This window comes from Melospiza melodia, chromosome Z (genome assembly GCF_035770615.1).
Source record: "Melospiza melodia melodia isolate bMelMel2 chromosome Z, bMelMel2.pri, whole genome shotgun sequence".
NCBI classification, from domain to species: Eukaryota; Metazoa; Chordata; class Aves; order Passeriformes; family Passerellidae; genus Melospiza; species Melospiza melodia.
In genome coordinates, this window is record NC_086226.1 from 46,127,438 (window position 1) to 46,142,034 (window position 14,597).

At 37.2% G+C, this 14,597-nt stretch overlaps 1 protein-coding gene across 3 annotated transcripts in view; it reads left to right on the top strand.

The window, feature by feature from the left end:
• The window catches only part of KDM4C (lysine demethylase 4C), a 251,585-nt gene that overhangs the window by 220,428 nt on the left and 16,560 nt on the right, over positions 1-14,597 (top strand). For all 3 annotated transcript variants that reach the window (XM_063179660.1, XM_063179661.1, XM_063179662.1), the window contains one exon: positions 5,281-5,451. In XM_063179660.1, coding sequence (XP_063035730.1) covers positions 5,281-5,451 — 171 coding nt within the window. The remainder of the gene's footprint in view (positions 1-5,280; positions 5,452-14,597) is intronic.

Consider the following 14,597-nt stretch of genomic DNA (forward strand, 5'->3'; position numbering starts at 1 on the left):
AGAGTATGCATCCAACTTATTTATGCCTGTGAACTCAAGCACAATTTTTCAACATACATTCATAAGCCTTTTTCACTGGGGATCAGGTTTTGTATTGTCTTCAGTATTTTAGAGTGCCTTTTTGTTATCGGTCATTGATACACTGGTGGGGTCTTCTGAAGAAAAATCCTCAAAGAGAAAATCAAAAGGGAAAACAATAATCCTTGAATTCATCTGATGCTACCAAATGGAGTAAATAAGAACTGGAGGTTTTAAATGTTTGTATGACTTTTCAAAAGTATTTTTCCATGTTCATAGACTCAAAACTAAGCCTACCTCTTATATTTGCTGAAGGTATAGCTTTAGAAATAACACAAAAATTTGCTAGCAGAACAGTTTTTTCTATATGAAGTGTTTTGGGTGTTTTCTGTCATTGCCTATGTTATTTTTTGTGTCAATTGGACTGTCAATATGCAAGGAGGGCTCTGTGATTTGGTACTTACAGGTTGTGGTTTGGATTTTTTTTCCTTTTTTTCTTCTTGACTGCTTGTTTCTGAGCAAGAAGCATATCCCTCACACATTTCTGTCATCAAAACTGCAAGAACATGTGGAAGTACAGTTGAGAATAGGTGCTGCAGATGGATTTGTTTTGATTAAAAGAACTCATTCATACACAAGAGTGTGAGAAAAAGGAGTTGAATGGAACTGTTCTAACTGAAAAAAAAATAAACCCAACCCCAAAAGATCCATATAAGCCCTGCAGATCAGAGGAAGTCAGCTGGAGACACACCTATACTTCCAGCTATTTCCTTTGGAAATTGTGAACAAAAGGGGCTATCTAGACAGTCCCAGTAACATTTTCAAGAATAATGATCTTTAGAAGAGGCAAAGACAGGAGCTGCAAATACCTGCTGTTGCTGGTTTTGGAGCTACTTAAAATTATCTTCTACTATTGTCTGCCAGTTGTTAACCTCTGTAGCAAATAGGGAATGAAGGGATGCTGTTCAGTGGAAGCTGTAGATCCTTTTTCTGTTGAATACCTTAGTGATGGAGTGTCATTGTTTTGTCACTGTCTGCTAACTACTGTCAACCCCTAAACATCTCAGAAAGACTAAGCCATGCCTTCAAAAGGACATGTTATTCAAAAATCATGAGCTGGATTATTTTTGAAATGCCATGAATAATTTCTATGCTGAAATTGGAATTCCAAGGAGTAAACGAGACATGAGATTTAGGTTCTGATATGGAATAAGTCTCAGATCTTCTAGGATCCTCCATTAAAAACTGTAGCCTGAGAAAGTTTCTAGGTATTTAGATGTACATCAGATATCTACTTCATGATGTTATTATGAATTCACATTGACATAATTTATGTATTTAAGGCTTTTGTTCCCTGCCATATAGAAAATGAAGGAGAAAGAAATTTTCCCTTTTAAATTTTGAAGTCTGCACACAGAAGGGGAGATTATCTTTCTTTGTATCTGGTTGTTTTCTGTATTTCTGCCACTACCTTAGTTTATTCTTGGCTTTGGTACCATTAAAGAAAATCATGCTTTTAAACTACAGTTTTCTCAATAATCTGATAACTACCACAGCTGTTTCTTTAATCTGATAGACTCCCTTATATAACAGCTGTCCTTTCTGATCAAAAAATTGCATTCTTAACGTCCATAAATTGTTAAGATTTTCTGTCAGGAAATGTTTTCTGGGACATGCAATCAATTACAGATTGTACTTGTGAATATGTTTTTCTGGGAAATAAATTAAGAATCCTATGAAGATAACTTACTGAAAAATAATCTCCTTGAGCTAGAATGCATTTTTGGGTTTTATTATTTTTCTAATGAGAAATGGCATTCCTTCTCTGAAAATTTTATCATTAAATCAATCTGCGTTGTCTCTTAAAATATTGTAATTTGCCCTCCATCTTCTCTGAAGAGTTACATCTTCTTTTGGAGAAGATTTAAACCTTTTAATAGAGCAATATCTCTTTGGGTTTCTGTAGTAGAATACTTTTTCTATTATCTCATAGAAATAAATAAATTAATAGTCTCTAGTTTGCATCTGAACCACCTCTGCCCCCACCAAAAGCCAAATATAATAAAATAAAAAATTGAAAGATAAATGAACATGTATGTTTACATATGTTTCAAGATTGGATAAAACATGCTTATGGCTATTTTATTGCTTCTATGATAATATCAGTCAATTGCTATTTATGTTGTTAATTTTTATACGTAGTCTATCTATAGACAGTTAAATTGAGGAAGAAATAATTTTATTATACATACAATGGTTAAGTAATTTGTGGGTATGCTGAGAACATTATTTCTGGGTGCACTTGGAAATGCTTTAGGAACATCATTGAGTTTTACTATCTAAGGTGACCTCAACTAAATCCTACAAATGTCTGTGACAGGCAGAGCCCTGACGCACAGATGGAATAGTGTGTGTGTGTATATATACATATATATGTATATATATATACTATATAGATAACCCTTAACTTACTCCAGCTAATATTAACAAAACTGCAATGGGGTGACACAATTTATTAAAGATCCCATTTGCAGTTGGTGACCACCCAGAGATTATATCCCACCAGTGATAATCTGCATTTTGTTTTATTTTTTTGCAGAATTCTGGTTATTTCTTATGTATCAGGTTGGATAGTAATTAAGGTTTTCTGTCTGCTTTTTTGGATTTTCTTCATGATCTCTAATAGGCAGTTGTTTTACCAGTGTGAGGTCCATTTCAATAGAAGTCAATGATAGTCTGTGATGCATCGTGTAATTGGTTTTGATCAGTTGTTGGGATGTCACTGGGGCTGAGTACAAAAAATCACACCCGATAATCTTAACAAAATTACAAATACAAAAATTACAGTGATTTCTACTAGGCAAAATAGCATCATTGTTACCAATTTTTACAATAGCACAAGCAGTTCTCAAGCACACACATCCTTTACCAGTATATACGAGCACAGTTTTCTGATCAGTGGCTGGATGAATCTTGAAGTGGCAAATACTCTGTTCAGTGTCAAGACACACATCTTGAACATTAATAGTATCACCCCCTTCCCGTATGATCAGAGCTGCTGTTGCCTGCATCCTGCATCTATAACTGTGTTTGTATACAACTGAAAGCTAAAGATACATTATCTTGAACTGTACTAAGTGTTTCTACTAACTTGTGGTCTTGGTCCCCGGCCTTTTCCCACTTTGGCAGTACTTTTGAAAGATGCCACTGGCTAGTTCCTGTTGCCAATAGAGATGACTGTAAAGGCTGTTTCAATTTTGCTAAGCCATCTGCTGCAGTGGCCAGCTTGTTCATCAGTATTTCTAAATCAATTCCGTTTAAAACTCCTAATCCTGTTCCTAATGTCCCAGTTAGATCCTTTCTTATTCTGCTCCTGAGGTGTACTTGTCTTTGTAATGATGTTCAGGTTACAGAAATGGCACAGAATACTTGTACTTGCTATGCCCTTAGTTTTCAGGAGCAGAGAGGTTTAAAAATTATAAATCCCATAAATAGATCCAAGAAGGAAGCCCAATAGTGACAAGAAGTCAGCGCAAAAACAGAAGTCTTTGAGTTTAGGGTGGGTTTTTCCTCTTACTCCAAAGCATTCGCTTTACTGCTAATACTCGAAATCTAACTAAAAGAACTGATGCTGTATAGTAGAGGTGGCCTTTGAGTCCTAGTAAAATATCAGTATTGTACTTGAATATCTGTATATAGGCCTTGCCTCAGTAGGTCCCAGTTGTTCTTGATGCGCTGCAGCTGCGATGTCCTTCATTGGGCTGCAGCTGTGGCTAGTGAAGATAACTGGGATAAAAGGAGGTGGGTAGGCCAGTCAGGGAGAGCCTTGAAGGAGTCCTGACTAAGAAGGAGTCACGTGCAGAAGGAGTCTGTGCTGTGAAGATCTGCAGCCATAAGAAAACACCGAGTGAAAGTATAGGACTCTAGAAATCTAATAGCAACAGTATGGGACTCTAGAAATATGAATACAGCAATGCTGTTCTTTATTCTCTTCAATTCTACTAATAAAAATCCTACAGCTGTAGATTTTCCAGATTTTAATAAGACAGTTTTAAGACTATTGTATTGACTGAAAAATTTACTGCCTTTGAAGGTTTCAAAAGCAGTGCGAGGAAATTTGATGATTAATTTAGTGTGGACTGTGTATAAAAGTATTCTTTTACAGTTTATATAAACATTTCTAATAAAATATAGGTATTCCAGTGTACATGCATCTTACATAATTAGAAATCTTCAACTCTTTAGGTGTAGCCAAACTCACAGTAGCTCCCCTTTGCGTAAAAACAGTGGACCTTTGTGAGATACTGAGTAGTTAAGCTTATAAGAAAGAAGTGCCTTCTGTGTGACTTGGATGAGAAGATGCTGATTTTATATTTCCTGGTAAAGAAGGTTGCTTTTAAAGTGGAAGGTTCATAGGGATACAGTAGTTGGGAGCTGAGATGTGACAGTTGACTGTATGTGTGAGCTTCTAAGTGATTGCCTTCCTACAAAGTTCCATTGTTTTTATAGTTATAGCATCCATCAATTAGTTATTGATGTAGAATGTTTGCATTGTTTAAAAACCCTGCTACTCTTCTGATTTATATAATTAGCACTGGAGAATTGTGAGTGAAAAATGAAAAAAAATTGTTGCTGATATACTATGCAAATAACTGATGAAGAATGATCAGTGCTGTTTGAAGCTTTACAGCAAAAGCTCTGCACAATGTGGATTAAGAAGTTCCTCACATACACTGCTGTAGACAGCTCTGGCAAGAGCTGGATATGCATTTAGTTATTGCATCTCACTGGGCAAAATTTCATTCTATTATGTAGAATCATACAGGAATCCTTCTGTATGATTCATACATACTTACATACATACATACAGAATACATACTTCAAAATCTCATAATTTTAAAAAAATCACAACCATACTCTTGGTTCATCACACGTTATGTCTTCAGAAAAACTCTACAAATTATCCTGCAAACAAAACTAGCAATTTTTTCTAAGTATATACTATTGATGGAATGCAGAACAGTTTTAAGGAAATATGCTTTGATGTAGTATTCTTCAGATGTCATTTGTTTTCCAACAAAGTGGAGAAATTTTGTAAGGAAAAGAAATTATGTTAACATGATTGAATTAAATTAATTTAATTTGAAGTTTTTATCTTGAGTGCTCAGCAGTTATCAACCCTGATTTTACTCAGATAAATTTTTTATGAATAAGCTGGTATTTTAAATTTATTTTTTCTTTTAAATTCTTTTTTTTTTCAAGAGAGCTAAAGTGTGTGGGAAAGCCATTACAGTTGGACAGACAGTCATCACGAAACATAGAAATACACGATACTATAGTTGCAGAGTCATAGGAGTGACGTCTCAGATTTTCTATGAAGTCATGTTTGATGATGGCTCCTTCAGTCTGGATACTTTCCCTGAAGACATTGTAGTAAGTACCTTCTCAGATTCCTATTCATTCTTGTTTGTTTTCTTGATTTTTTGTTTTGGGATGGGTTTTTGTGGTATTTGATTGGTTTTCTTTTTTAAGTTAGAGAGTTGGAATCTCTTGAACTAATTCCTATGACTTTGAGAACATAACATCTTAATATTTAGTTCATGTTTGTTGCTTTAACTGCTGAGAATTATTATTTTCTAATGGGCTTCCAAGCTTTGGTTGTTCTAGTCTTTGCCATTTGAACAAATGAATCAAGAATAATCTTAGAAAATCTTTTCATTAAATAAGAAATATGTATTTAATTAAGAATATGAAAGAGGGAATTCCATATATCTTTCTCTGTCACTTAGAGATAACCTGTAAAAATTCCTTGCAGAATAGAAAACTTCTGCTGTAAAGAACAGCTTCTGAAGAACGGTTCTTCAGACTCTGTTTTAACAGCTTATTTACACTTCCTGATATTTAGTTTGTGAGATTACATTAGTAGTGATAAAAATCATTAGGGAAAAGATAGTAGTTTATCTATGTGTAGTATAGTGTATTACATTTTCAAAAGGCAGCTGAGATTTTGATTTCCCTTATGCACTTACATGAACTACCATGGCTCTCATAGCTGTTAAAAACCACATTGTGCACATAGCACAAATGAGCAAAATTTGCAGTTGGAGAAAGATTCTGTTTCCCTCCATGTCTGCAATGAATACTTTGGATGTTAAGCTTTGTGGTGTTCATCAAGTGCCCTTTGACATCTTTCTCATAATGTGACTCTAATCCTCATTTACCTTCATGATGCTCTTGAGTCTTTTATGTGCTAAGCTAGTACTTCCTGCTAACTTCCAGAAGTAAAAGCCTCCAGGGACCACTGATATGCAGAAGTGCTGTTTGTTGCAAGACCACTTTTCACTTAGTCCTGTTCAGTATGTTGTGGAGAAGAGCCTGGCTTACAGAGCAGCACCAGAGAGTGCTGGCTTTGCAGCTCAAGGGATACAGCTCCTAGGAGGACTCCACATTTTTCTCCTGTGAAAGTCTTTGAGCTCTTCTGCTTTTTGCAGACCTAATATTTTCCTGAGAGGAGTGTTAACTGACATATATCAGTAGAAATGATACTGTTGTTCTTGAAAAGTCTGGCATCTTTTTTAAAATATGGTATTTGAGAGGATGCATTTTAGATCAGTGCTTGGAAATTGAGCTGTTCTCATCCCAGTGGTCTGAATAGAAGTCAGTCACAAAATCTCTCTTACACATCTTTGAAAATTTTTCCTTTAATGTGAAACACTACAAAAGTCTCTGTTAATGCTCAATGATCTTGACATTCTGATTCAGGATGATCAAGATACTAAGTAAATGTGGCTATGTTCTTATTAGAAGCCCCTTTTGTAAGTGCCTGCTGCATCAAGGATCTGGTAAGGCAAAGGTGAAGAAATGCTTGTTGTCCTAGTGGGGAAGTCTGATCTGGAGCTAAGAATAAATTTAATCAGGTCTGGATATGCCTCAGTGCTTCACAGATAGTGTATGAACAACATATAATTGTTTGATGGAAACGTCAAACAAATTTCACATTTCTTAGAGAAATGTTCTTGTATTTTCATTAGACAATATACCTGCAGCAGCTACTGGAACTGCTGAAGAAAGTGGTTCTTTTCTTCTCAGACTAAAACTTACTAATCTATACAATGTGCGTATCAGGTGTTAGTCCTGCTGGGAGGACTTGTTCATCAAATCTGGAGTAAAAGAAATGTTGCTGCCTGTTGAAGAACTTATTTTTCTAATCTGTTTTCACTTTTCAACCAGCTCAAAAAGATAGCAGGAGCTTTTTGCTCTTCCAGGATGTGCTGAATCCACTACATAATTTCAGTTCAGCTCACAGTAAACCAGAATTCCAATGTTTGGACACGGTGATTTATTTTTTAGAAGGAAGGTAGGGAGCAGCAAAAGTTCAGTCTTGAAGCCTCATGAAACTGTCTTTGTATTCAATAACAACCAAATCAGGGTATACACTGATCTCTTCTCACATGTATTTCTCTTGGTTTGTGTTAGCATTTACTAAATATATGAGGTGGGAAGTTATTAAGTGTTTTAACTGTAGACACATATTTAGATTTTTTAATTTCAACATTATTTATTTCTTGAGTGTTATACCTGATTTCTTAGTCTAATTACTCCTCAATTTACAGGGTTTAAACCTATGAGTTAGCTGTCCAGTATGCTCACCAACCTGTTTTCCTTCAACACAGAAGGTGTTAGAGGTGTAAAGAAGTATATGGCTACTCCTGGAAGCAACAGCAGGACAAATCCCTCCTGCAGTTCATGGCAAGACTTCAGTAAGGGGGACAGTACATGATATCTTAAAGGACATGAGATGACAACTTTCGTGGTTAGTTTAATGATGCATGGACACAACTAGGGAGTGCATATACTGCAACCCTGAGTAACTGATACCAACAGACAGCATTTATGTGTGCCACGTGCCACTTGAAGTATTAATGCCCTGTAACTTGTCAAACAGCCCCTAGCAGAGCACCAAGAACATTACTGTTCTGACCAGTAGGCCAGATGTCAGTTCACAGATTATGCATCAGGATAATCATAAGTTCTTTGGTCTCATCATTTAGGGGAGGGTATTACACAATTCCTTCATTTTTTGTTTGTTGGTTTGGTTTGGTTTGTTCATTTGTTTGTTTTGTTTTTTGTTGGTTTGTTTGGTTTTTTTGTTTTGATTCCTAATGGCTATTGCACTGGCATATCATAGAATTTTGCTAGAAGTTATTACTCTTGGTATATAGCTAGAAGATTTATTTGTTTCTGTATATATTGTGGCTGCCAATATGTTTTATATACATATATGTGTAAGATTTGGATGAAGTTGTTCCCATGTTACCTTACTAAAATCACAGAAGAACAGGGAGGCTTAGGCAGTATCCATGTTTGGGGGAGATGGATACCACCATATTATATTGATTGCAAGGAAGAAAAAAAATAATTGTGGAGTGAAGCTCACTTTGAATCCATTGAGAGGTCTGATTACAGGACAGCTGAGCACACATCTCCTGAAGCAGCAAACATCCTTCTAGGCTCTTGCCCTCTTAAGTGCCCTGGTCCTTCAGTGATGAGTTTACAGAGAATTCTTCATTGTCGTGGATTCACCTGCTGGTTATGAAGAAAACTAGGTGAACAAAAATGAGTGTAATTGCTGCCATGACATAACCACACTGTGTTTTAGTTTACTTGGAAGTGTATAAATGTTGGTGTTATCCATTGAGAAGGTGAAGTTGCACTGGGGGTAGTCATGTCCACAGCCCAGAGTGAATTCACTTGCTAAAATCTATAAATCAAATTACATTGTTTTAACATGGTAGCTTATGGAATGCTGCTGAAATTATTCCTTAAAAGTAAGAGCATATTAAGTGTTGATGAAATTAGATGTGTTTGGAAGAACAATTGATCCTGTATTCAGGAGTTCACAAGGATTTTTTGCAGAACCACAATTTGGCAATTTTTTGAGGTTCTGATAAAATCCAGAAAGCATCCTCTTTAAAAAAATATGTATTAGTTCTGGTTAAGGCATTCAGATTACAGCTGTCAAAAGCAGGAATGGGAAATTAATTTTCACAGAATCATAAAGGTAGGAAAATACCTTTAAAATCACTGAGTTCAACCATTAACCTAATACTGCCAAGGCCACCGCTAAACCATGTCCATAAGTGCCATCTCTTCATGTCTTTTGACTGCAACCAGGGCAGCCAGTTCCAGTGCTTGATAACTCTTTTGATGAAATTTTTCCTCATTTCCAATCTAAACCTTCACTAAGGAAACCTGAGGGCATTTTCTCACATCTCAGATCACATCTCACAAGGCAGCACTTCTTGCCTAGGACAAGAGACCAACTGGCACCTGGCCTATAGCCTCCTTTTAGGCAGTTGTAGAGAGTAATAAGGTCACCCCTGAGCCTTCTTTTTTCCAGGCTAAACACCCCCAGCTGCCTCACTCAGTCCTCACAGGACTTGTACTCCAGGTCCTTCACCAGCTCCATCGCAATTCTGTGGACACACTCCAGCACCTCAATGTCAGTCTTGGAGCAAGGGGCCCAGAACTGAGCACAGGATTTGTGGTGTGGCCTCACCAGTGATGGGTACAGGGGGACAATCCATGTCCTGGTCCTCCTCCTGGCCACACTATTGCTGGTACAGGCCAGGATGCCATTGATGTTCTACAAACCTGGAATGCTGTCTGGGATTACTGTGACTCAAGGGACCCAGCACTTATTGTGGTTGAACCTCACACCACTGGCCTTGGCCCATCAATCCAGCCTGTCCAGATTCCAGATCCCACTGCAGAGCCTTACACAATCACAGAATCTTCCCTCCAGAAGATCAACACTCCCACCCAACTTGGTGTTTTGCAATCACGTAAAATGACTGACCATTCATTTGATCCTGTTGTCCAGGTCATCAGTGAAATTATTGAACAGAACTACAGGACCTAGTACTGCGCCCTGGGGACCACCACTGACCATCAGCTCCCAGCTGATGTAATTACACCCACTACTACTTTAAGCCCAGACTTCCAGGAGGTTTTTTTACTCCGTGACCAATGTGCCTGCCCAAACCACAGAAACAGTTTCTCCAGGGGAATGTTGTGTAAAATGCCATTAAAAGCTTTATGAAAGTCCAGGCAGACAACATATATCCCCTTTTCCTTATCTACTAAGCAGGTCACCTTGTTACAGAAGGAAATCCTGTTGATGGAGCAGCGCCTGCCTTTCAGAAACCCCTGCTGGCTGAGCCTCATTGTGTCATTGTACTGCACATGCTGTTTCATGACACTTGGGATGATTTGCTCCATGACTTTCCTTGGCACTGAGGGAAGGTCCCAGTTTCCCTGGTGCTCAGTCTGACAGGCCTGTAGTTCCCTGATTTCACATTTTGACCCACCTTGAAGATGGGTGTAACATTTGTCAACCTCCATTCAATGGGACCACCCAAGTTAGCCTTGAACTGCTGGTAAATGATGCAGCGTGGCTCAGCAAACTCTTCCACCAGCTCCCTCAGTACCTCTGGATGGATCCCACCCAGTCCCATAGATTTGTGTGTGTCTAAGTGGTGTAGTAGGTTGCTGACCATTTCCTGTTGGATTGTTGGGGCTTCATTCTGCTGCCTACCCATCTTCAAGCTCAAGGGACTGGTTCTCACAGGACAAGTGGTATTAAAGACTGAAGCAAAGAAAGTGGTTAAGTACCTCAGCTTTTTCCTCATTTTTTGTCATTATGTTTTCCCAAGCATCCAGTTAAGGATGGAGATTCCTTTTAGCTTTCCTTTTGGTGTGAATGTTTACTGAAACATTTTTCATTGTCTTTTATGGCAGTAGACAGATTACATTCTAGCTGGGCTTTGGCCCTTGTAATTTTCTCGCTGCATAACCTCACAACATCCTTGTAGTTCTGCTGAGCTGGCTGCCTCTTCTTGTTAAGGTGATAAACTCCTTTCTTTCCTGAGCTCCAGCTAGATCTCTCTGTTCAGAGATAATTTCAGTTCATTTTTACATGTGTCACATTGCTCCATCCAGCATTTTCCTTGATTTTTTTTTTTTTGGCCTGCCAGTTCTTTTTAAGTGGATGCCACCTTATCTTGAGAAAAAAATCAAGCATGAAGAAAGCACCACCAAGCAGTTAATTTTTTAACGTACCAGCAGTGATACTTGAATCCTTAACAGAATTTTGTTGATACTTATTTCAAGTACCTTCCTGCAGCAGTGGACCCAAGAAAGCCCTCAGTGTGAAGAGAAAATGAGGAGATTAAACTGTCTTTCTGTGTCTATCAATACTTTATATTTGCCACTCTCAGGAGAGAGAGGAACAGGCCTCCTGAGAACTCTGACAACCAAAGTACTTTACTGAAATTATTACAAAGGCTACAAATTCTTTCCGTGTGCACATAGATTTTACAGCATCTAAAATTGTTATTCCTTGCTTTCTTTGTTAAAAAAAGAACAGAAAAAGCCCCACGTTTTAGTTACTAGTATCTTAAGAGAAACCTGCCAGTGTGGTAGCAATGTAGTTTAAGAATCTGTTAATGAAATAACCCACAACTATTTTACATGAGGATTTCTTTGCAATCCTCTACTATTCCAGGCAGCAAATGCTCACTTCATATCCTGCAAAATTATGAAATAAAAGTTTTTATATCACATGACCCACTCTATTGTATATGCATTCTACTGTATACGCATATACTCTATACACTGGGTGTGTAAAGCTGCCAATTCTGTCTGCTTACATCGTGGTCTTACTGACTTATCATGGACTTCCTTATATGATCCTTCCTGCCCACAATATCCCTCACAGGCGTTTGAAACTGTGAAGACATTTATAGCCTTAATAATTACCTGAGACAAGGGGACCTAATTGGGGTAATTTACAGGTGAATAAATTAGGATGAATACAGATTGTCCCAAAACAATTGTGTATTATTAGATAAATGAGAGACAGTACAGATTTACTTCCTCCTCTTTTGAGATGCAGAACAAATGAGATTTAGCTGGACAGTTTTTCAAAACTTATTTTCTCCAGGCCAGCTAAAGGGAATACTAGTAGAAAACTGTAATGTGAAATTATTTTGGTGGGACTTTTTTCATGAGCAGATTAGAAAAGGTAGCTTGCTTTTAAGAGCTGTGAGTGTCAGTGCTCAGGATGTAGTTTCAATAACAAAATCTTACTTCTTTCAGGAACTTCTCTCTAATGACTTTGACCATGACTACTGACTTCCACTGATGCAGGAGGTGTGTGTCTGCAGATGTGATACTCAGTCAGCTTCTCAGTATCTGTTATGTTAATACATTTACCTCTGCTTTTGAAAAGCCATACTTTTTGAACAATAGACATTTTGAGATACTGGGCTAGCATGTAAGTCTTGAGAGCCCATTTAATGCCCATCTGTATGTTAAAAAAGCAGAAGTTTTGCTTCTAGCCCAGTAATTCCCAAGGGAATTGTCAGAAGAACACAGTCCCTAGTCATTCCCTTCTGACAATCTGTCTTACAAAGAAGACACGTTACTTTTCTTCTATCAACCTTGTCTGGCATTATAAATTACTGAATTCCTGACTAGTTTCCAGCATTTTTTCCTAGTGATTTCTCTTCTGTATACCTTTTTCTCTTTATTCTTCTGACAACTCTTTTCTGCTTGTCTACCTGTTGAAATGAAAGTTTTAAATTGTAGTTTTAGTAGTAGATGAGTATTTGCTGCATCTTTGTGAAAGATCCATTTGATGGCTGGCATACAATAATTGCTTATTGTTCAAGTTTTATTATAATGACATGTACATCTGTAAAAATTGGTAAGGAAATTAGAATGGCTGAATTTCCTAGGCAATTCATAGATTTTGGGTGCACTCCAGTACTGCCATCACCAGCAATTTCTGAGAATGTATAGTAGGAATATAATTCATTTCTAAAGGTAGCAAGAGGCTAGATTGTATTTGGTATAAACTTAGTCAAAAGTGGGGATTGTTTTTGTGATGTGCGAAAAGACACATCATGAATTATAATTGGTTTAGCAGCTTTCCAAAAGATTTCTTAGCTGTGACATTGAGTCTGTAAACTCAATAATGTGCAATTCACGTTGGGCTGGTACATTTGTTTTTTGCTGCATTACAATATTGCTGTGTAATTAAACTCACTACTCAGCAAGTTGTATGATTTGATCATTGACTAGTAATTCTGAAAAATTTTGGAAAGCAAATTTGAGAGCTGCATTACATATTTCAGAAAAAACTTAGGTTTCTTTTTCTGGCTTGATGGATTTGTAGAGATTGTATAGGATTTTACATTCTTGTTCTGTGAAATACTCCAACAATTTTAATATTTATATATGTTATGAAGAATTTACTTTGTGAACAGAGAAAATTTATTTTAACACATTTTTGTAGTTGTGAACTTTTCACTAGATTTACAAATGCTGATACACAGAATGGTATGGTTTTTACATGTGAATAATTGTTTGCGTCTTCTGGATACTAATAAAAATTAATTCCTGTTTTGAAAAAGTTAAAATCAAGCTATTTCAAAACCAAAAACTAAGGTCGAAGGCTGCAGATTAAATGATTTTATTCCATTATTTAACTCTTGAAACTACAAAGCATCAACAGATGTAGTAGTCTTATTTTAATCTAAAACTTGTTGTACAGTACTATGACTCTTGATTTAGGTGAGTCACTTTCATTTTATTATGGAGAATACGAATAATTTTTCTGTTGCTCTTGCTTTATTTTTTCCTATTATAGCAGGGAGACAGGCAACTTAATAGATAAGCATAAAAAATGAATATTGAACAGCTAATAGGCAAATTAAAGCCTCAAATAGAAGTATTATCTTTGTACCATTTCCTTGTAGAGTAGCCTTTCCCTTTTATGATGAAATGCTTTATGGATCCTAACAATAATGGTGTTAGATGCGTTGAAGTTAATGCCTCACAGGAGAGGTAATGCATAATGCCTTGTAGGAGAAACAAAATGGAAGATAAATCATTACTTTGCAGTTCATGATAAGATGGCTGACTTTGCAGTGAGGCAGGTGAGAGAAAGAAATATATTGCAACATTTCTTGCGCTTGCAAAGGCAATGTGTGCCCTTGCCTGGGACCACAATGAGTACAGCTGTGATGAGCCTATAGAGCATGGTGAAATCACTAGAATTTGCACAGGAATCTTTGAGGTAAGGTGGGACTGCTGGGATTGGGATAGGAGTGTTTTTTCACCTCCCACCTCTTTTCTGAGGAAATCCAGGAATTGTAGAAATTTTTCATCTGTTAGTTTACAATACTGTAGTGCAGAAGAAGGTTATTACCAGGCTTATAGGAGGTCAGTGGAGGAAGTCTTGGCAGACTCATATTTTCTTTCGTGTCTGTGTTGCATCCTAAGGAGTGGGCAGGAGCAGCACATGAGCTGGTCTTTGTACTCGTCCAACTGTAACGGATTTACAAGGAGCAGCATAGGAGGCACTACTGTAGTGTTCAGTCTCATCTGACTTTGGTGTAAGCATAAGATAGGATTTTCTGCTGCACTGCAGATCCCTTGTTCCTCATAGCTAATTAGACATCTGGGTGTCCTTGGCAACTTCAGCTTCCTACTGCTGACACTCAGTTTTGTCC